General features: G+C 43.6%; 1 protein-coding gene across 2 annotated transcripts in view; it reads left to right on the top strand.

Annotated features, from left to right (window-relative positions):
• LOC147436326 (glycoside hydrolase family 2 protein) overlaps positions 1 to 21,997 on the top strand; it is a 103,751-nt gene that overhangs the window by 10,910 nt on the left and 70,844 nt on the right. The window contains exons 2-3 of one of the 2 annotated variants that reach the window (XM_086489255.1): positions 10,685 to 10,753; positions 10,859 to 10,974. The exons of the other annotated variant lie outside the window; for it this stretch is intronic. Of the exons in view, the coding sequence (XP_086345381.1) occupies positions 10,938 to 10,974 (37 nt within the window). The 5' untranslated portion in view covers positions 10,685 to 10,753; positions 10,859 to 10,937. The remainder of the gene's footprint in view (positions 1 to 10,684; positions 10,754 to 10,858; positions 10,975 to 21,997) is intronic. 2 annotated transcript variants of the gene reach the window in all.

Raw genomic sequence — 21,997 nt, 5'->3', positions numbered from 1 at the left:
CAGTGCCTTTCTTCTGCTTTTTGCCGTGCTTTTTGGCTTTCTTTTGCGAGTCAAAAAGCTGAGCAATCCGTGCATCAACCACCTCTTTTATTTCCTTCTCTGAATATTGCTTGTGATCAGAAGGTTTCTTAAGAGCGGGTTTTGGGGGTGGTGTAGTGGTTTTCTGCCACTGCGCATGCACGTCCTGAAAAGAAGTCTCGTTCATATTCTTTTGCCAATTTCGGATCCTTCGCAAAACTGAGCATCATCTTTGTTGCATCGCCGATCAATTGAGGACGCTTCATCTCTCTTTGCTCCGCCTGAGTAGGCCGAGGTGGGCCATACTCTCTGCCGGAATCTTCGTTGTGATCCTTGCCCGCATCTCCAGATGCAGAGGGAGTCGACTGATCCTTGCGTGAAGCCATAGGTGCCGTGGAAAAAAATTGGGGATCGGATTTTCCGTAGAAGAGAAATCGGCCGTGCTCTGATACCACTGTAATAGACTTGGACACTCCAAGTCAAGAATCAATCACACCAGCACCAAATAACCACTTCAAAACAATTCACAGATCACAATAGACTTGCACTAGCCCGGCGGAGTTTCGTGCCTAGAGATATTGGCCCCAAAGACTGGCGCCCCTTTCCGTATTTCTTTATGTATTAATCAATGTCAAAGTACAAGAGAGTGGTTAGGGTTTCACTTTTAGAATCTGCGTCCAGGTGCTCTGCAGAGTGAGCCCTTACCGCTTATTTAAAGTTTACAAGGGATGCCCAAAAGCAGAGCCCCAAAAGCTTCCAGCTAAAAGCAAAAGGGTTACTCTCACAAGCCCTCTTGGGGCTTTCCATTAAAATAAAGCAAAAATCTTTCTCTCTCTTGCTCCCTCTCACACAATTTGCGTGGAAGAAAAAGCAGCAAATTGCGTCGCTTGGAAGGCTGAAAATCAGCGCAATATCCGCCGTAAAATCTGGAATTTCTGTACTGCTGCCACGTGGCATTTTTGCAGCCACATTTAGGGTTTCAGCCAGCAGTTAGGGTTAGGGTTTCCAGAAATGAGGGTTTCTGCAGATTAGGGTTTGCAGGTTTTAGGGTTTTTGGCTGGAATTAGGGTTTTTGCTCTCGGTAGCCATGTCATCACTTTGTGACAATGTCTCTCTCCCTGTCCATAGAAAGTTACCAAGGCTGATCAGTCTCTTAAGCTGGCTGATGCAAGAACTAGAGAAAATCCAGCAAGATGTGATGTACCACATGGTGGCCAAGAGCATCAGGTTGGCCAGAACAGCCTTGCAAGCAAGAGAGAGCCTCGTCGAGCTTGAATGCAACAGCTTCCTCCTGATGGCTAGGAGGGGCGCAGTCTGCTGCTCTGGTGACAAGTCCAAGCCAACTCGGCAGCCCAAGTAGAGAACGGGCATCCCTGGAGGGATCCATCGAAAGCCCTCTCCAGGCATCTAGTTAGGTGTGAGAGGCTGGAGCATCAACAACCCAGAGAGCCACTCTGTTTTGCCAGTTGATCAATCCTCCTTACGCGAAACAAAGCACCTCCAAGACGTGCTCACACCTGTACAAATCGGCCTTACAGCCCTCCAAAAACATGCCCAAGTGATCAGCAAATTCAGCGTCCTAAAGCTCCTCTCCTCGAATGTGTAGGCCACGCAAACCAACCTCTTGTGAGGCCAGAAATCTGCTCTGTGTAGAAAAGAAACAGGAAGGGGACAAGAGAGCAGCCCTGCTATACTGAGCGTGTAAGCATGAAATGTTCCCCTCGACCTCCTGCTAGCAACACCTGATTGTGAGCGCACCTGTAGAGAGTAGACACCCCTCTGATTCATGAATCTGAAAAGCCCATCCTATGCATAGTGCCCTCAGCAAATCCTAGTCAACTTTGTCATAGGCCTTCTCAAAGTCGAGAAGGAGCCCCACTCCTTTTGGTTTAATTTCCTAGTACCCTTCAACTTAAAGTCCTGCTGCCTAATTACTTTAATTGAGTCTAGCGACCCTTTTACTACTTGTATTCCAATGGGGATCGGCCCAACCGACCTGGCCTTCACTGCGAGGGGTGAAACTCTCGGCCGTTGACCATTTCACATTGGCCATACAATGTCCGGCCATTTGTGACTTCAACAAGAGGGTCCCAAAAACTAAATAAAAATCAAGGGAAAGAAACTAAGAGCTAAGGTTAGTGGTTGTCACAGTCTCGTGACATACCCCCTCTTGAAATCGCAAACGTCCTCGATTGCATACCTGATATACATGCCATGAATGATTGAGTGTGATTAGCACCCTTTTATCATCACATGTATCCGCAAGAAAGGTCGTGAATCATCGATACAAATGACTTAATGAATTCTCAATACTTTATTATTTCTATCTACGATAGAAGTGAGCATCATGCCTTGAACACTTGTTGAGCAATGTACACTTCTACTGCATTGAATCCATATGTACATATGATGTACTAGCTCCATCATCACCCCTCTTTTGAACACGTTGAATTGGTATACGTAGGTTGTGACCCGAAGGCTTCAAGGTAAAACTGCAATACATTCGGTGACTCTAGCATTTCACTTTCTTCCATCCACTTTGCATCCATAGGCAGAGAGTTTTTGAACTTCAAAAAATAACGTCTTGCAAATTTTCCCTTAACTTTTCTTTCTTTATGTGCCAAAATCTGCTCAAGTACTAAGATCTCATCAAGTTCCTCAACTTCTCATCAAGTTCCTCAACTTCATGTTGGTCTTTATCGAGCATATCTTCTGGCACATCACCCACAAAGGGTCTTAGAAGACTTACGTGAAATGCATTGTGAATCTTCCAAGTGTCAGATAGTTTCAGCCTATAAGCAACATCACTGATCTTGTTAAGTACTTGATAGGGCCCGTAGTAAGGCATGCTGAGCTTCGGGGAAACAACCTTTCCTTGCCCTTCATCTTCTTTAACTTGGTCTTTTCAAACCGCAAAAGAACCGAATCACCAGGTGAAAACAAGAGTTCACGACGGTGACGATCAGTAGCCTTTTTCTCTTCACCTGAGTCTTCTCCAAGGCAAGCTTGATTTTCTTATACAATTCATCCATGTGTTCTACATATCGATCTGCTTGAAAAATCTTATCCTTTGTGTGCCACCCTCGACAATTTCACAAGGCGCCTTGCCTGTTGACGAATGCACTGTATTGTTGATGAATACTCAAGCATGGGTAAATACTGTTCCTACTTACCCTCTTATCTGACACACAGCATTTAAGGAGATCTAAGACAGTGGAATTAGCCTCTTCTGACTGTCCAACAGTTCGTGGATGAAATAAGGATTAAAACTTGAGCGTATTGCCCATGTTTTCAAACAAGCCTCTGCGAAACAGGCTTGTCATACGAGGATCACGATCATTGATATTTGACTGTGGCATACCATGCTACTTAAACACATTGTACATGAACAACTATGCCATCTGATTAAATTTTATCTTCTTCATGAATGGAATAAAATGGGCCTGTTTGCTGACCTGTAAAAAAAGGTCCATATACTATCATTCCTTGTCGGCGTTCTTGGAAGATCAAAGATAAAGTCCATAGCAATACTTTCCCATCTCTTATCTGGAATAGGCTGTGGTTGTAACAACCTTGGTGTCTTTTGCCTGTCAAACTTGACCTTTTGGCAAATCACGCATGCTCGCACAAAGGCATTCACATCTCTCCTCAAAGTAGGCCAATGAAAGAATGTCTCAACCTCTTTCATTGTCGCATCTATACCATGATGCTCTGCATACGGTGGGGGATGACTTTCTACCATAACTTTATGTTGCAATGGCCTAGTGACACATAGTCTAGCCATGCATCATCATAAAACCGTCCTTGAGGAGATAGTGCTCATGGCATTGTCTATCTTGCAACTATTCAAAGATCCTTGCAAAATCTTCATCAGTAGCATACATCTTCCTTCATGTCATCAAGCTCATGATGATAAGGAATTGACACAGCTGAAATTTCTGGCTTTCTTGACAATGCCTCAATCACCACATTCTTCTTAAGACTTACCTTCCACATGTACAATTTGAAAGTGGAACTTATAGAGAATGTTTGCCCATACCATATGCTTTTCAGACAACTTTGACTATGTCAAGAAGTATCGCAAGGCCTGATAATCTGTTTGGAGAACAAAAGAAACACATAGCAGGTAGTGTTTCCAACTTGAAAGCGCATGAATCACAGCCAGTAGCTCTTTCTCATGGATTTGCATAGGCTTTTTTGGCCTTTGCAAGATTTTGCTTTCATAAGCTACTACCCGACCGTCTTGCATTAACACTGCCCCAATACCATTGCCACACGCATCACATTGGACCATAAATGACATCCTGAGATCTAACAAAACAATTAGTGGATCCGAAGTCATCTTTTCCTTCAAGAGATTAAAATCTAAAAACTCTCTTTGTGTCCATTTGAAAGTGACCTCTTTCTTTGGCAAAGCATATAGGGTGAAGCGATCTTGGCAAAGTTCCAGATGAACCTTTTGTAGTAAGAAATAACCTTAAGAAGCTATGGAAATCATTCACAATCTTCAAGCCTGGCCATGTCTTGATTGCTTCAACCTTGGCAGGATCCATTCAGACACCATCCTTTGACACTATGTGGCCTAAAAAGGGGATTTCTTTCTAAACGAATTCACTTTTCTTAGGGTTGAGGAGCAATCTGTGACTGCATAACTCTTCGAACACAATGTTCAAGTGACGCCTATGCTCCTGTTTATTCTTGGAATAACTATTATGTCATCAAAGAATGCACCAACAAACTTTTGATGTGGGCGGAAGATCCGATCCATCATCCCATTGAACGTAGCAGGAGCATTTGTAAGGCCAAATGGCATCACTAGAAACTCATATAGACCAAATGTTGTCCTAAGCATAGTCTTCCTCAGGCTTGATACGAATCTGATGGTATCCACTCTTAAGGTCTATCTTGCTGAAAATTGCCCCACCCTCTAAACGGTCAAGAATATCATCAATCCTTGGAATAGGAAACCACTTCTTGATGGTATTCTTATTCAACGCACGGTAATCAATATACATGTGCCAAGAGCTATCCTTCTTTTGCACTAGAAGCACTTGGGAGCAAAAGCGTGAAGAACTAGGTTGAATAAGCCCTTTTTCTAACAGCTTCTCTACTTGGCTCATAATCTCTTTTTGCTGGGCCGCACTAACCTTGTAGGAATGTCTATTGGGTGGGTTGCAACCTGGCACCAAATCTATCCCATGATCGTAGGTCTCTCTAGTGGTAACTGAGACGGTAATGAATCAGGAAAAACATAAACTCTTGTAGAATTTTGAACTTTCTTTATCTCACACAAATAAATTTGATTGAGACATCGCGTACAAAAATCAAGTAAACAGAGAGATGATTCTTAATTCCAGAAGCGATAGCCGAAGCTTATACAATAGGGACAAACTCCTCTTTCAGCTTTACATCCATGATGTGAGTTTTGCCCCTATGCTGCAGGGTGAATTTTTTGTAGAAGACATCCAACACTCCATGTAGGATTCTCAACAACGCATCGCACCCTTCCAATGGCATGATATAAAATTCCTCTGCATCCACATACGATTGAATATGCAGATGCAACTTTCCAATAATGGGAGCAACACACTCAGAATGGCCAGGTCATGCCAAACGTGCGTCTTTTGTATACGCCATCTCTTCAGCTTTGATGCCCAATTTGATAGCTAGTTGTGGTGAGATAAAGTTTGCTTTTGCACTTGGGCAAAGAAAATAAGTGTTGTCTAAGCCCTTCAGGCAGCCAACAACAATACTTCTCAATCTGCTCTATCAGTGGCACAAACCTGTAGGAAGTTGCTGAAAGCAACGCTTTATAAAACTTCCGATTGTACTCTTCTAAGCTTTTGCAAATAGTTGCATTGAGTTGGTGCCAATTTGTCATGGCATCGGCTTCAAATTCATTTGACAGCCATGCAGATGCAAACATTTGCTTGAAGTAAACCCATATGGCCGGTGCTTGTCCTTGCATCAACAATGTCGTCCACCATGAACACGTATTTTGTTTCAAGAAAATGGCAACTTTCCTGACCTTGGAGGCCTTTGTAAAATTCCCCTCTACTTAAGCTGTATCAAATTGTTAAGAGGAAAGTAAGAGCCTTCATCTTGTCCTCAAATCCGTTGAAAGTATCAAACTTCACAGCTGCATCACCTTCTTCTTTGTCCTTAATGCATCCTCGTCTAGTTGCCTAGTCATAAACCCTTGAACTTGTGGTGCATTCACATCAATGAAAGATACAGATAGTGGTGGCCGTGGACTCTCATGAACCTCAAATACTGGAGGAACGGCCCGTTTGTCTTGTGAAGAGGAGCCCTCTTTTCTGGTGTCATTTGTCATGTCAGCCTTAGTGTAATTCCAAGTTCGTGTGCTTTGTGTCTTCGTCGAAACCAACCAAGTCTCACTTCTTGAGGAAAAAGTGATTCTGTCTAGATGGCGGAATTATGAAACTGGTCCGTAGATTCATTAAAGGGTGATAGACTTTGGCTTTCATCCGATCTTTACTTTGATTAACTTTACTTGTACTTTACATCACAAAGCAATTGCATGAATTGTGCGACTAGAATTCAACACTCCAAGATACTTCACGACTTGGTAGCTAGAGCGCTCCCAAGTAGACACCGACACCCTTTAGGCCCCAAAGACTAGCACCCCTTTCGATATTTCTTTATTTTAATTGCTAACAAACGATCCGAACGCTTTCACCTAACTCTTATCAAGCTGTCCAAACCTGTCCATGGTTGTAATTGCAGGGTTTTGACCGAATTTCGGGTGCATACGGCGTCAAAACCCTTGCAGGTCAAAAGTACATGTCTAGGACACTTTTCCTTGCATTTTGGAACCTTTCCTGCGAGCTGCAAGTCAATTTCAGCATGCTATAAATCCCTGTTTTGGTCACTCTTAGGTGCCCAAAGCCTCGTATAAGCACCCCAAGGCTTTCCTGAGGCTCCCATGGTGATTTCTTGCAGTTTAGGTGCGAAACCCTAAACCTGCAGAAAACACAGCAGGCTGTAATTTTCGGTTCTGGATCGTTTTGAGTAGAATGAACACGTCTACACGTGTCTCAGGTGCTCCTATTCGCAATGAGATAGTCCCCCTTTGAATCAAATGAGTTTTCACGCAAGAGAACTCTCCATTTTCGCAATCCTTTGCTATTGCAACGTGTGTACCTGTGGGGGATTAGCAATTAGCTAATTCGGGTTCTGTACAGAAGGGGCTTGCCTTGGCAAATGCGCATAAAACCTCTAGAACTGTACATGGTCATCTAAGAAGCCCAGCTAGTGGGGCGTTACCATATGTGCAAAGGGGAGAGAGAAATGCGTGAGCAAATTATCGCGCTACATTTAGACAAGGGAGAAGGCAAGCTTTCCATTAAAGTGGTGATCACTTGCACCCACTACTCACACACACACACTGCAGTTGATAATAACTCAAAAATCAGTCCTCTCTTCAATTTTGGGCGCCCCCATCTGGGATGAGATATTTTGGAGTGTGTGTTGACCTGCAAGTTCCTCTCCTATTGCCATGTGTCCACTTTACTCCTTTGGTTTAATTTCCTAGTACCTTTCAACTTAAAGTCCTGTTGAGGGGCCTAAATGACTTTGATTGAGCCTAGCCACCCTTTACTACTTGTATTTCAGTGCGAATCGGCCCAACCATCTTTTGGCGACCTGGCCTTCACTATTGCGTGTGAAACTCTCGGCCATCGGCCATTTCACACTGGCCATACAATGTCCGACCATTTGTGACTTCAACAAGAGGGTCCCAAAGATTAAAAAAAAATCAAGGGAAAGTAACCAACAACTAAGGTTAGTAGTTGTCACAATCTCGTGACATCCTCAGTTCTCATATTTGGTTGTTGAACACCAATTTTGACATAAGTTTCCCGGTGGGACTTCTCCGTTCATTTATGCAGAGACCTGCCGAATCGTATATGGAACAGGCTTTTCGGATTTTGTGGTATTTGAAATAGTCTCGGTCTTGGGCATATGGTATGCTGCTCGAGGTACAGACTTCAGGGTTACTCTTCGAGGATGGAGTGATTCTGGTGATCTAGATTGACGACGTTCGACTAAAGATAACACCGTTTCATTTTGTACAAGGGCGATTTCATGGAGCAACAAGAACCAGCCTTTAGTTGCCTCATCATCCACAGAGGCTGAGTATCGGGTGTTGTTTGCAATGCTACATGTGAATCAGTGTGGTCACGGAGGTTACTTTTGGAGATTGGTTTGCGGCACCAGCCGACCATGATATAGTTTGACAACCAGAGTTGTATAGCCGTAGAGAGGAACCTTGTTTTTCATGCTCGGACCAAGCATAAAGAGGAGATCCAGTATTATTTTGTTCATGATGAAGACCTTGGATGGTACTATTCGACTTGAGTCCATCCTACACGACAGATAACCCTGCCGATATCTTCAGCAAACCTCTTACCATAGGCGACATTATCCCTTCATGCAAGCTCCCTTGGTTTGATTACCTCTCCAAGAGCTGAGAGAGAGTGTTAACAGTTTCATGTTCTGTCCGGTGGTGCCTCTAGTATCTCCCAAGAGCAGTTCAGGGAGTGAGGTTTATTTTGTGGCTGTGCTTGGCTGTATTTGAGGTAGACATATCTTTTTTAAGATCTCACTCTTTCTCTCGCTAGCCTCCTTCTGCAGGCATTTTTGTGTAGGTGTGGTTGCCCCTTGCCCCTTGCCTATGCAGTGGGCTCCCCTAGTGTGGAGGCTGATTTCGTGTTGTTCTGTTGTGGCAGATCTGAGATCCGATGGCTGCCGGTGTTTGAGAGGAGGCTTGGTCGCAGTTGCAGACTTAATCATCATTCGATTCACCTTTTCTACTACACCATTGATATTGGCTACATCAACCCGTGGTTTGGACTTCCCTTTCAGCTCACCCTCGCCGCCCTCTTGGGCCAATTCCTCTTCCTCGACATTCTCTTCTTCTTCGACTTCAATTTCCTCTTCCACATAATTGTACTCTTCCTAAGAAACCACAAGGCGATGCTGCCAATTTTTTAGGGAACAGACAAAAACGGCCCTTGGAACGATGTGTCGGGCACATTCGAGTGGGGCACGGGCCGAAACGGCTGGACACTCCAGGTTGATTGCCTGTCACCACAACGTCCCGTTTTGGAATGACTCGAACTGCTCGACATCTTGTGCTGCTAGCCAAGTGTGGGCCTTGAGGACTTCCGTACTTTTTTCTGTTACCCACTTTGTAGTCCCTTTATGGTATATGCTACCTTTGCTTTTTTGTATTGTAGTACATCAGACTTTAGTATGCTCTTTGGGGCCTTGTCACTCTAGTATCTTGAGTCTTATCCCTTTTGTAGCTCCTTGTCGGGCCTTGTTAGCCTTATTGAATGGAAAACTAAATTTTTCTCAATGTTATGACCCAAGTTTTGTCTCTTAGCTTGTTCTCTTTCAGTTTTGTGAGAATGTTAATCTATAAGTGCATGTGTATGTGCATTGTGACTGTTGTGTACACGCTAAGCACGCACCACTGCAATCAAGTTATAGTTGAGTTGAACGGTCTTCAAATTGAGTTATGTTGTGAGTATAAGAGTCAAAAGATTCTAGTACTAGAAGCATTCAATCACCTAGAGCTAAAAAATTGCATTTTTAAGGTGTTTTTTATGCCTCCCTTTCTGTGTTTTCCCATTTCGAGCCCTGGACCATTCGTTTGTTCTAGGGGGTCCCGTTTCCCGTTCTACATGGAGCCACTATATTTAGTAAGATACTTAAAGAGTGGTTACCATCGTATAAGAGCAAGAGAAGATGTATATAAAACCTTTAGGACAAGGTTTGGTGATCCCATTGGTTTAAGTATTGCCCCAACAACCTTTATGATGTTAATGAATGATGTAAGACTATTCATGAGACATTTTGTTGTTGATTTCGTTGATGATGTTCTTGTTTACAGTAAGGTTTACAAGAGCAGGAACCACATTTGTATGTAGTCTTTCAATCTTTAAAATAGATAAGTTGTATGCAAATGCAGGTAAAACCTTATTGTGTATGGCTGAGCTTGAATACTTGGGACATATTATTTTGATGACATGATGAAGGTGGATCTCAGGACGTAGCAGCGATGCCACAAAATGTGGCAGAATGAGATCTTTCCTTGGTTTATCTAGTTCCTATGCAAGTTTATTGAATTTTACTCTTTTATTGTAGCTCCTATTATTGATTTGTTGCGAGAAAAAGTTCCTTTTGAGTGGACTAGCAGATAGCTAGAAAGTTTGATAGTTGAAGCAAGTAGTGGCATCAAACTCCGATGCTTAAAATTGTAGGTCCAAAAAAGCCTCTCGATTCACATATGGATGCTAGTAGTTTCACTGTAGGTGTGGTATTTAGTCAAGATAGAGGGCTAGTATGTTTTTGTCGGCTTTTAGAGCTCCATGAGCAGCATGCCGAGAGAGAGAGAGAGAGAGAGAGAGAGAGAGAGAGAGAGAGAGAGAGAGAGAGAGAGAGAGAGGAAAAAGAAGATTGACATGTTTTAATAAGAGAGAGCAGAGATACATAGAGACAGATACACAGAGACAAAAAAGCAGATTGACACGTTTCAATAAAAGGGCTCTCTTTTTCATAAAATTTCTTCACACTTTTATAGAGTCCAAGGCTCATATGCGTGCTCATGCAAAACTAATTCCACTTTATTTGGGGTCAGATTTCACATGCCTTAAGGGTCATGCTCCATGATGGTATGGATATACTCGATTTCCCAACACCTTTGAGCGTAAGAAGCTTTTATTCCCACAGCTAAAGTGATGTGTTCATGAATTAGAATTGTATGCTATTATTCATGCACTTAAAACATTGCGTCATTATCTTAATGGCGCAGAGTTTAAAGTTTACACGGATTATCATACCTCGAAGAATTTTTGTACTCAACAAGATTTGAGAGACGATAGGCCGAGTTAATGCCAAAGTTTCACATGGAAATTCTGTATGAGAAGGGTAAGGACAATGTTTTCATTGATGCATTATCATGGATTATGCCTCATATGCTTTTTATTGTTTTAGAGAGTAGTTTGTTTCAAGACAAAAGGAAGCATAAGAAAACCCTTATCTACAATCAACAAGGTCTTGGATTGATCTAGAATTTCTTAATCTTGATGTTGCAACTTCGTCTAATTTGTCTAGTTCTAAACCAAGTCCGTCGAAATTCTCAGTGGAGAAAGGATTTTTTAAAACAAAAAGGGAGGATTTATGTTCCATGTGCACCGAAACTAAGAGGAAAAGTTTGCACGATTTCCATGATAGTCCTTGTGCGGGCTATCCTAGCATAGATAAAACTTTACAGCTAGCAAAGAGGACATTTTGGTGGTCTAATCTCAAGCGAGAAGTCTACATGTACATCTCAGAATGTTTTCAATTGGCAAGTTAATAAAGAAAAAAGAGTTAAGAGGCTTGGGTTATTACATCCTTAACAAATTCCGGAATCTAATCGGCAAAGTATTTTTATGGACTTTATAGTTGCCCTGCCAAGAACTCTAAGAGAGAAGGATTCTATTTTGATAATGATTGATCATTTGATCTGGATGGCTTATTTTATTCTACAGTCAAGACTATGGAAGCTCCAAAAGTGGCCAATTTGTTTATTTATAACATCTTTAGATTACATGGATTACCGGAGTGCATTGTGTTGGATAGAGGTCAACAAAAGTTTACAAGACTTTGTGTGTGCCAAGTTAAATGTTACTTAGTGGTGATCACTCAGAGATAGATGGTCAATAGAAAGGGTGAATCAGATTTTAGAAGATATGCTTCGAGCCTATGTTTCAGGTAGACAAACAGATTGGTAAACCTATCTTCCATGCATGGAATTTGATTATAATAGTCGTCCACACCAAGGTACGGGGTTTACATCATTTGAGATGAATTATGGTATGACCCCTCTAGCTCGAGGGATTTTTAGGTTCTCATGCTGGTTGCCTTAGTTCAACAAATTTTCTTGCTAAGATGCAAGATATGCTGACAATAGTCAAGAAAAGAATTAGTATGCAGTTGGGAGGGCTAAAAAAGAGTCTTTGAAGAGGAAAAACAAGTATTCCTCCAAGTACATTCAAGGTGTCGATAGGCAAATGTCACAAAATTTCTCCAAGATATTTTGGTGCTTGGAAGATTATTAAGGAGCTTAATGATATAGTATATTGACTGGAGTTATCTCCACAGTGTCGAGTACATCCAATGTTCTATCGGTATATTATAGGGTTTCATTCCAAAGATGACAATTTGATTGGTGTTATTGTTACTTTACAAGAGTCAAGAGATTATGATGATAGGTATACAAAGATACCGTGTTATCTAAGAATTTCTAGTTGCATGGAAAGATTTTCCACTTATAGATACTACATGGGAAAGAGAACATGGTGTTATTGTTACTTTACAAGAGTCAAGAGATTATGATGATAGGTATACAAAGATACTGTGTTATCTAAGAATTTCTAGTTGCATGGAAAGATTTTCCACCTATAGATACTACATGGGAAAGAGAACATTTTGTACGTAAACGTTTTCCTACTTCGATCATGTAAACATTTTCCTACTTCGATCATTAAGGACAATGATCCTTTTGAAGGGGGAGAGACTGTTAGAAGATTGAGGATTTGAGGATGCGTTTGAGATGGTCATAATGGTTATGCATGTGTAGGCAAAGGATAGTGTTTTTTGTTTAAGGCCATGTGCTCGATGGGTATTTCCAAGAGGGAAGGCCAATGTGAAAGGGTCCAAAACCCAAGGAAAATATAAGGTTTAGGTGGTGAATTGAAAACATGCTATTAAGTTTATATAAAAGAGAACACTCGACATGGATCTAACGACATGGATCTAGAAGTTTGTAGAGAGAGCACGACTGTGGAGAATCGAATTGTATGCGCAAGACAGAGGCAGAGAGGAAATTTTTCATGGCTAGAGAGTTTGTTTGTCACACCCTCCCACCTTGGGGGTGAGATATGTTACAAACTGTTCATGTATCGACCACTGATGACGAAGGGGGTTAGGACTCCCTAATCCTAACCCTAGCCAACTTATAGATCCTGGACGAGGGGCCTAAACCCTAACAAAAGAAGAAGAAGAAGAAGATCTGACCAGCTTATTGAAGATGGCCAAAGGGCCTAAAACTCAAAGAGGGTTAGGATTTTTAATCCTAACCCTGCCCAACTTACACGAACCGGCTGAGGGGCCTAATATCCTACAAACAGCCACCATAAGACAAATTGCATGAGCATGACGACGTGGCAGGACTATATGGACTAGCCCGCAATTGACCAGCCCAGTGGCCGCTTACTTTTGGAACAGATGCTTTTAGAGCAGTTTCTTTTCATGTACTTGCTTTTTGGATAGACCAAGGGCCTTTAATTAAGTTGTGCGGGCTTTCTCTTTGGCATTCTACCGTGTGAAGAAGCAGAGCAGAGTTCTCAGAGCTTGTACCTTGTGAGCAATATAAAGAAATATTGAAACGGGCGCCAGGGATTGGGGCTAGTGTCGTTTGGGAGGGGAACTTCACCACATCGCGTCTCATGTGAATTCTCTCTCTCTCTCTCTCTCTCTCTCTCTCTCTCTCAATTTAGTTGTATTGAGGTGCTAAATGTCTGTTCTTTTAGTTGGCATGTGGTGCCTTGCTATTACAGTGGTATGAGAGCTTTAGGCATGTGCTTTTCTGAAAGCATACCTGTCCCTTAAGAGAAAATAGAGCAAGATGGCAGTTCTAGATTCTACAAAAAATTTACTCACCTTTTCGGGAGAGAAAGGTACAAGGAAAGCTTTACAGTTCTTGAACAATTTGAACAAAGTTTATGCCTTGGGGAACTACAAAGAAAAATCAAATATTTCTCTAGCCACCTCTTTGCCCAAAGGCCACTATGCAATGGTGGAGTTCTATAGCTACCAAGCCACACGCTTGAAGGACTTGGCAAGCTTTTAAGACAATTTTTGTGCGGAGTTGCATGTCATCCCTCTTTGAAGCTTTTGGCAGAATGGGGTAGCCTGTCAATGCTTTCCGCAAAAACCATGGAAGATTATAAGCAGAAGCTCCTAGATATTTGGCTTCAGATGTCTTTCTTTAAACTGATAATTTTGGAGGACGAGTGTGAATGCTATTCCGTTGGACTGCGATTACCTCTACACCAATATGTTTGTCCAAGCCAGTTTCGACTCTTCAAGAGCTTATGGACCATGTTGCAGTGAGCTGCAAGCTTATGAAAGGAACTTAACCATACCTTTGGTGCACACTGGAAAGCCAGTCATCTTTCGAGTTCAACTGATCGAAATCCACCTAGAATGCTTTTAAGTTTGCTTTATCTTTAGACATTGTTGAACTTTGTTTGAAAATACTGTTTGGAATTTGTTTGAAATGGACTTTATTCTTTTTCAGCTTGCCTTAGCACCCATTGACTTTGCTTGATTCTGGTTTTGATATTGGTTTCAATGATTTTGGGCAAACCTTTGGATCACTCATGGCTTGGACCTTTGTCTGGGAGGAGTATTCAAGAGAAATTTGTGATTGAAATTATGTGGAGTATTGAAGAGAAGAATGTGATTAAAGATGTCTGAATACCTCATGGCTTGGGCTTTTCCTGGGAGAAGTATTCATGTGGATGTGTAATTAGTAAACCTCCAAATGATGTAGGTTGCGGTTGGGGAGTGTTTAGTTGTATATGGAACCTACAAGGGACGGAGGTTGTAGTTTGAGAAGCGTTAGGTTGTATCGGACCTCTAGCTCGGAACCTCAGTTCTTGGGGGGAGTATTCATAGGGGAGTGGTGTAGCCTTTGAATTTCTCATGGCGTGGATCTTCGGTTCTCAGGGGAGTATTTATCGGCAAGTTTATGTCTTTATGTCTTGTACTTGCATTTGTAATCATTTGTGTTGCATCATGACGTACTGTCACGAGGACGTGGCAGTTATTAACCATGTCACAGAGATGTGGCAACTGCTAACCTTGGTTGTTGGTTTCTTTCCAATGGGGTTTATTTTATTTGTTTTGAGACCTCTTTTTGAAGTAGCAAACGGTCGGACATTGTATGGCCAGTGTGAACGGTAGATTCACCCGCAGACGGGAAGTGGTCGGCACTGGAATCCGTATGGTAAGAGGATGTCTAGGCTGAGAGCAAGATCGTATAGGTCCCCCCGTCGCACTTAGCAAGTTGGTGGATACTAGGAAGTGAACTCAATTAAGGCGTAAAGTCAAGGTGGGACTACCAACAAAAAGTATCCGACAGTTGGGCCACATTGCATTTTTGGATGCGGTCCCAATGAGGATAGATGGTCAGAAGACCAGTGGGAGCCCAACGGAAGCATCTCCTAAAATTTAGGGTACTGCTATTTTGGGCCGTGAAATGTGTTCGCGTCATTACCTCCGGTATGACTAGGGGAACACTTTATAACTCTGCCGCGAAGTCAACTGACGCGTCGGTTGGGATATTTTTAAGCGGCGAACCCGAAACGAGAAAATGCTTGTAAATGCGCCAAGTGTCAACTTTTCATGCACTTGCCTCTTGCAGAAAAATGGGCGCTGATTTTTATGCTGGGAGAGGCCTCATTTGCAACCTGTCACAGGTTAAGAGCTATGGAGTGCTTCCTTTCCCTCTCATGTACAGTGTGGTGCTAGGAGTGATGCCCTGCACACTACACACTGCTCTCTCTCTCCCCTACGTGCAGTTATGTGATGCCCCACAAGAGGGCTACTCATTTGACTGATGTACAGTTGTGTGGGTTCATGCTTTTGTGCTGAGGCAAGAGCCTCCTTGAGCAGGAACAGGGGTAGCTAACTGCTGCTCCAAAGCAGGCACTGGTGAGGGTCATAACCTCACCGTACAGGTGCAAAATCAGCGCTGTGTATGCGCTGTAAATTCACTGTTTTTCAGCCGTACGGACGCCAGGATCATTGGGAATCGTGCCCCAAAGGCCAAGGACAGGTAGGGGACTGTTTGGGGCTGAAAACAGGGCAAAAACCAGTAAATACAGTGTGCTGAATTTACTGTTTTTGGACAGGAATCAGAGGGTATACGACAGTGCAAGCGAGTTCTAGCAGGGGAATTGGTTTCGCGCAGTTTTGGGGCTGTTATGCTGCCGAAATTTGGCCAAATCAAATGGTATCTAGGTGGATACACGTGAAGGATTCCCAGGACCTTACCTTGTAATTTACCCTCCTAAAGAATAAAGAAATACCGAAAGGGGCGCCAATTTTGGGGCCTACAGGTTGTCGGCGTCTGCTCGTAGCATTCTAGCTTCCGAGCCGTATATGTATTCAAGTGTTAACTCCCGTGGCAGGTTCTCTTTGCAAAGTGCTCTGTGTGTGTGTTTAGAGTAGAGAATTTCGGGTGAAAGCCAACGCCTACCGCCCTACGGGCCAGTTTCATGGTTCCGTTGCCGGGACATCAATCACTTTTTCCTCAAAGAGTGAGCCTGGATTGTTCAGGGTAAAGACACACAGTGCAAGAACGCGGGGATTACACTATGGCCGACAAGGGGAAGGGAATTATGGAAGAGGGTTCCTCTCCAAAGGACAGACAAGAGATTCCTATGGTTTTTGAGATTGGCGAGAGCTCACGGCCACGTCAGTCTGTACCTCCTGTCAACGTGAATTTCCCTCCAGTAGTACAGGGCTTTATGACAGGGCAACTTGAGGATGATGCGTTTAAGACTCAGTTAGTTGCCGCGGTGAATGTCTTTTCGCAGCTGGTGCAGAATCCGAGGTTTATGGAATTCTTGCAAGCGCCACCAGTGCAACAAAATAGGCAACCTACGCCGCGTACGGAGCTTGTTGAAGCTCAAGCCCAGGTACTTCATGAGGCGCAGGAGGAAAGGGAACACTTGCATGTTGCGGAGTCGGGGGCTCCAAAGCAGGTTCCTCCCGTGCTTGAACAGGTGGCTAGAACGCCTATTCCACAGGTTATGCCAGTTCAGCCCGCCACCTTTCAGAGCCAGCATGCTGTCTTGAATGGACAGGGAGCTGGATACCAGGCTATGCACTCAGTTTTTCCACCACCCACGGTACATCCTTGGTATTTCGGGGGTGGATCAGTGTTCCAAAGTATGGCTGGTTATGCGTCTGGAAGTCAGCCGTACATGCCAGGAACAGTGTTCGGGGGTATGCAAGGCATCATGCCAAACCCCATGTATGGTACTATTGGCATGTAGCAAGGTTTCCACGGCAACCAGGGCCAGTTTGGGGTGCCACAGGGTCATTTTGGCATGGCTGGTTTTTCTGGACAGCAGCCAGATATCGCACCTCTTACGCAAAATGTGAATGGCCAAGGCGTGCCGATCATGCCTAGTACAGTGCCCATGTTGCAGACCATTCCGTATGACAACTTGGGGGCACTAGAGAAGCCGAAGGCTTACAAAGAAGGTGGTGCAGCGGTAAAGTTCAGTACCTTCAGTCGTTTCGAGGACAAGACCAAGGCACTCTCTTTCCTCCAGCAGTTTGATACAGCTTATGCGGGAGAGAATTTTACAGAGGCCTCGAAGGTCAGGAAAGCTGCCACTTTCTTAAAGGACAATGCGCTTACATGGTGGACGACATTGTTAATGCAAGGACAGGCACCCGCCACTTGGGTTTACTTCAAGCAAATGTTTGCATCTGCTTGGCTATCAAATGAATTTGAAGCCGATGTCCTGACAGATTGGCACCAGCTTACGGCAGCTTCGTGCAAGAGCTTGCTGGAGTACAATAGGAGGTTTTGTAAAGCATTACTCTCCGTGACCTCCTACAGATTTGTGCCATTGACAGAGCAGATAGAGAAGTATTGTTGTGGGCTGCCTAAAGGGCTTCGCGATTACTGTACAAAGAATAGAGTGGCTACCCTTACTCAGCTTATGGAAGTTGCGAACACTGGTCTTGCCCTGTTGAAAGGAGAGGACAGTGGATTTCCGAGCAGTGATAAAGGAGGGCAGCAAAAGAAAAATTCAGCGAAGAAGCCCTTTGTGAAAACGGCTCCTGATGCGTCACAGGGGTCAGAATAGGCCACCAAAGACAAGGATTCAGCTGGGACTTCTGGAGCGCAGGCAAAGAAACAGAAAAGGAAGCCTTTTGTGCGCAAGTCCCTCGAGGAAAAGAAGGTCCTAATGGCTGAGAACAAATGCTTTATATACGAGTAGCCTGGTCATATTTCTATAAATTGTCCACAAAGGAAAAGGCCAACTGACTCAGAGGATAAAGAAGACCAGAAAGGCAAGAAGCCAAAACCCACGGCAGGTTTAGTGCCAGACATGGTGGGTGACAGGCCCAGCACAGATGCCAGTGAGTTATGCAGGGCATGGGGTAAAGTTAGGGATCAGACGGCACTCATCTTCCCTGATCCAGGTGCCAAAGCCAACTTTATCTCACCAGAGTTAGCTATGAAGCTGGGCATCAGAGCTGAAGAGATGGGGTACACCGCAGAGGCAGGGTTGGCATGTCCTGGCCACTCAGAGTGTGTTACTCCCATCATTGGAAAACTGCGTCTGCATATTCAGTCGTATGTGGACACTGAAGAGTTTTACATCATGCCGCTGGAAGGTTGTGACGCCTTGTTGGGGATCCCGTGGATGTTCCGAGTGCATGGAATCTTGGATGCCTACAACAAAAAGATCACTGTACAGCATAGGGGCAAAACTCACATCTTGGATGTAAAGCTTAAAGGAGAGTCAGTCCCTATTGTATCTGCTTCTGCTATCACTTCTGTAATAAAGAATCATCTTTCTGTGTACTTGATTTTTGCACGTGATCAGTCAAATTTATCTGTGTTAGATAAAGAAAGGTCAACATTTTTGCAAAAGTTTAGTGATTGTTTTTCTGATTCATTACCGTCGCAATTGCCGCCAGAGAGACCTGAGGACCATCGGATAGATTTGGTGCCAGGGTGTAGCCCACCAAATAGACCTCCCTACAGGGTTAGTGCGGCGCAGCAGAAAGAGATTATGGGCCAGGTCGAGGAGTTATTAGAGAAGGGGCTGATTCAGCCTAGTTCTTCACCCTTTTGCTCCCCAGTGCTCCTAGTGCAGAAGAAGGATGGCTCATGGCGCATGTGTATTGATTACCGTGCGTTGAATAAGAATACCATCAAGAATAGGTTCCCTATTCCTCGCATTGATGATATTCTCGATCGTTTAGAGGGTGCTGCAATTTTCAGCAGGATAGACCTGAAGAGTGGGTACCATCAGATTTGTATAAGCCCAGAGGATGTGCACAAGACTGCGTTTAGAACGACATTTGGTCTTTATGAGTTTCTAGTGATGCCGTTTGGGCTAACAAATGCTCCTGCCACGTTCAAGAGAATGATGGACCGGATTTTCCGCTCGCATCAACAGTTTGTTGGAACATTCTTCGATGACATGATTGTGTATTCGAAGAATGAAGAGGAGCATAGGCGTCACTTGACCATTGTGTTCGAAGAGCTGCGCAGTCACAGGTTACTTGTCAATCCTAAGAAAAGTGAATTCTTCCTTGAAGAGATCCACTTTCTGGGCCACATAGTCTCAAAGGATGGTGTTAGAATGGATCCCGCAAAGGTCGAAGCTATCAAGACATGGCCAGACTTGAAGACTGTGCACGATGTCAGAAGCTTCTTGGGATTGTGTTCCTACTATAGAAGGTTTATCAGAAATTTTGCAGAGATAGCATCGCCTCTTCACGCATTGCAAAAGAAAGAGGTCACTTTCAGATGGACCCAAAAAGAGATTTCAGCTTTTAGTCTCTTAAAGGAAAAGTTGACTTCAGATCCAGTTATTGTTTTGCCAGATCTCAGGAAGTCATTTGTGGTCCAGTGTGACGCGTGTGGCAGTAGCATCGGAGCAGTGCTAATGCAAGACGGACGGGTAGTAGCTTATGAAAGCCGAATTTTGCAAGGGCCAGAGAGGACTGTGCAAGTCTATGAGAAAGAGCTCTTGGCCGTGATTCATGCGCTTTCTAGCTGGAAGCACTACCTCTTAGGTGCTGATTTTGTTGTCCAAACAGATCATCAGACCTTGCGATACTTCTTGACACAGTCAAAGTTATCCGAAAAGCATATGCGATGGGAAAACATTCTTTCCATGTTCGACTTCCAGATTATGCATGTGGAAGGCAAGAAGAATGTTGTGGCTGATGCGTTATCAAGAAAGCCACAAATTTCAGCTGTGTCAATTCCTTATCATCATGAGTTAGATGACATGAAGGAACAGTATACTGCTGATGAAGATTTTGCAAGGATCTTTGAACAGTTACAAGAGGGGCAACATCACGAGCACTACCTCCTCAGAGATGGTTTTATGATGATGCATGGCAGACTTTGTGTCACTAGGCCACTGCGACATAAGGTCATGGAAGAGAGTGATGTCCCACCGTATGCAGGGCATCGTGGCATTGATGCGACAGTTAAAGCGGTAGAGACGTTCTTCTATTGGCCTACCTTGAGGAGAGATGTGGATGCCTTTGTGCGAGCATGCATAGTTTGCCAAAAGGTCAAGTTTGACAGGCAAAAGGCACCATGGTTGTTACAACCACTGCCGATTCCGGATAAGCCATGGGAAAGCATTGCTATGGACTTTATCTTTGATCTTCCAAGGACGCCAACAGGGAATGATGGTATATGGACCATTATCTGCAGGTTCAGCAGGCAGGCCCATTTTATCCTTGTCAGGAAGAAGATAAAATCTGATCAGATGGCACGCTTGTTCATGTACAATGTGTTTAAGTACCATGGTATGCCACAATCGATTATCAGTGATCGTGATCCTCGCATGACCAGTTTGTTCTGGAGAGGATTGTTTGAGAACATGGGTACTACGCTCAAGTTCTCGTCTTTGTTTCATCCACAAACTGATGGACAGTCAGAAGAGGCTAATTCTATTGTCTTAGATCTGCTGAATTGCTATGTGTCAGATAATAAGGGCAAGTGGGAACAGTATTTGCCTATGCTTGAGTATGTGTACAATAATACGGTGCATTCGTCTACTGGCAAAGCACCTTTTAAAATTGTTGAAGGCGGCAAAAAGGTTCCTCCCATTTTGCATACAAAGGACAAGATCTTTGAGGCAGATCGATATGTTGAGAACATGGATGAGATGTATAAGAAGATTAAAATTGCCTTGGAGAAGACTCAGGCAAAACAGAAAAAGGCTGCCGATCGTCACCGTCGTGAATTGTTACTATCACCTGGTGATTGGGTTCTGCTAAGGTTCGAAAAGGCAAGGTTAAAGAAGATGAAGGGCAAGGAACGGCTGTTTCCTAAGCTCAGCATGCGTTACTATGGGCCTTTTCAAGTGCTTAACAAGATCAGCGATGTGGCTTACAGGCTGAAACTGCCTGATGCGTCGAAGATTCATAATGCGTTTCACGTGAGTCTTCTAAGACCCTTCGTGGGTGATGTGCCAGAAGATATGCCAGTTGAGGATCAGCCAGAAGTTGAGGAACTTGATGAGATCTGGTACCTGAGCAAGTTTTGGCACATAAGGACAGAAAAGTTAAAGGACAAGTTGCAAGACGTTATTTGGTGAAGTTCAAGAACTATCCGCCTATGGATGCAAAGTGGATGGAAGAGCATGAACTGTCAGAGTCACCAAATGTATTGCAGCTTTACCTTGAAGCCTTTGGGTTACAGCCTACTTATGCCCCAACCCAACGTGTGCAAAGGAGGGGTAATGATAGAGCTAGTACATCGAATGTACATATGAATTCAGTGCCATAGATGGAAATGGCAAAAGTATGAAGGCCTCATTAAATCATTTGTATCTATGTATGTTACGACCTTTCTTGCGGATACATGCGATGATAAAAGAGTGTTAATAGCACAAGATCATCAGTGGCGTGTATTTATGGTATGCAATCGAGGACGTTTGCGATTTCAAGAGGGGGGTATGTCACGAGGACGTGGCAGTTATTAACCATGTCACAGTGATGTGGCAACTGCTAACCTTGGTTGTTGGTTTCTTTCCAATGGGGTTTATTTTATTTGTTTTGAGACCCTCTTTTTGAAGTAGCAAAAGGTCGGACATTGTATGGCCAATGTGAACGGTAG

This window comes from Adiantum capillus-veneris, chromosome 18 (genome assembly GCF_014529385.1).
Source record: "Adiantum capillus-veneris isolate H3 chromosome 18, ASM1452938v2, whole genome shotgun sequence".
In the NCBI taxonomy this organism is placed as follows: domain Eukaryota; kingdom Viridiplantae; phylum Streptophyta; class Polypodiopsida; order Polypodiales; family Pteridaceae; genus Adiantum; species Adiantum capillus-veneris.
Note: the sequence above shows the minus strand (reverse complement) of the source record. Positions and strands in the feature narration are given on the sequence as shown.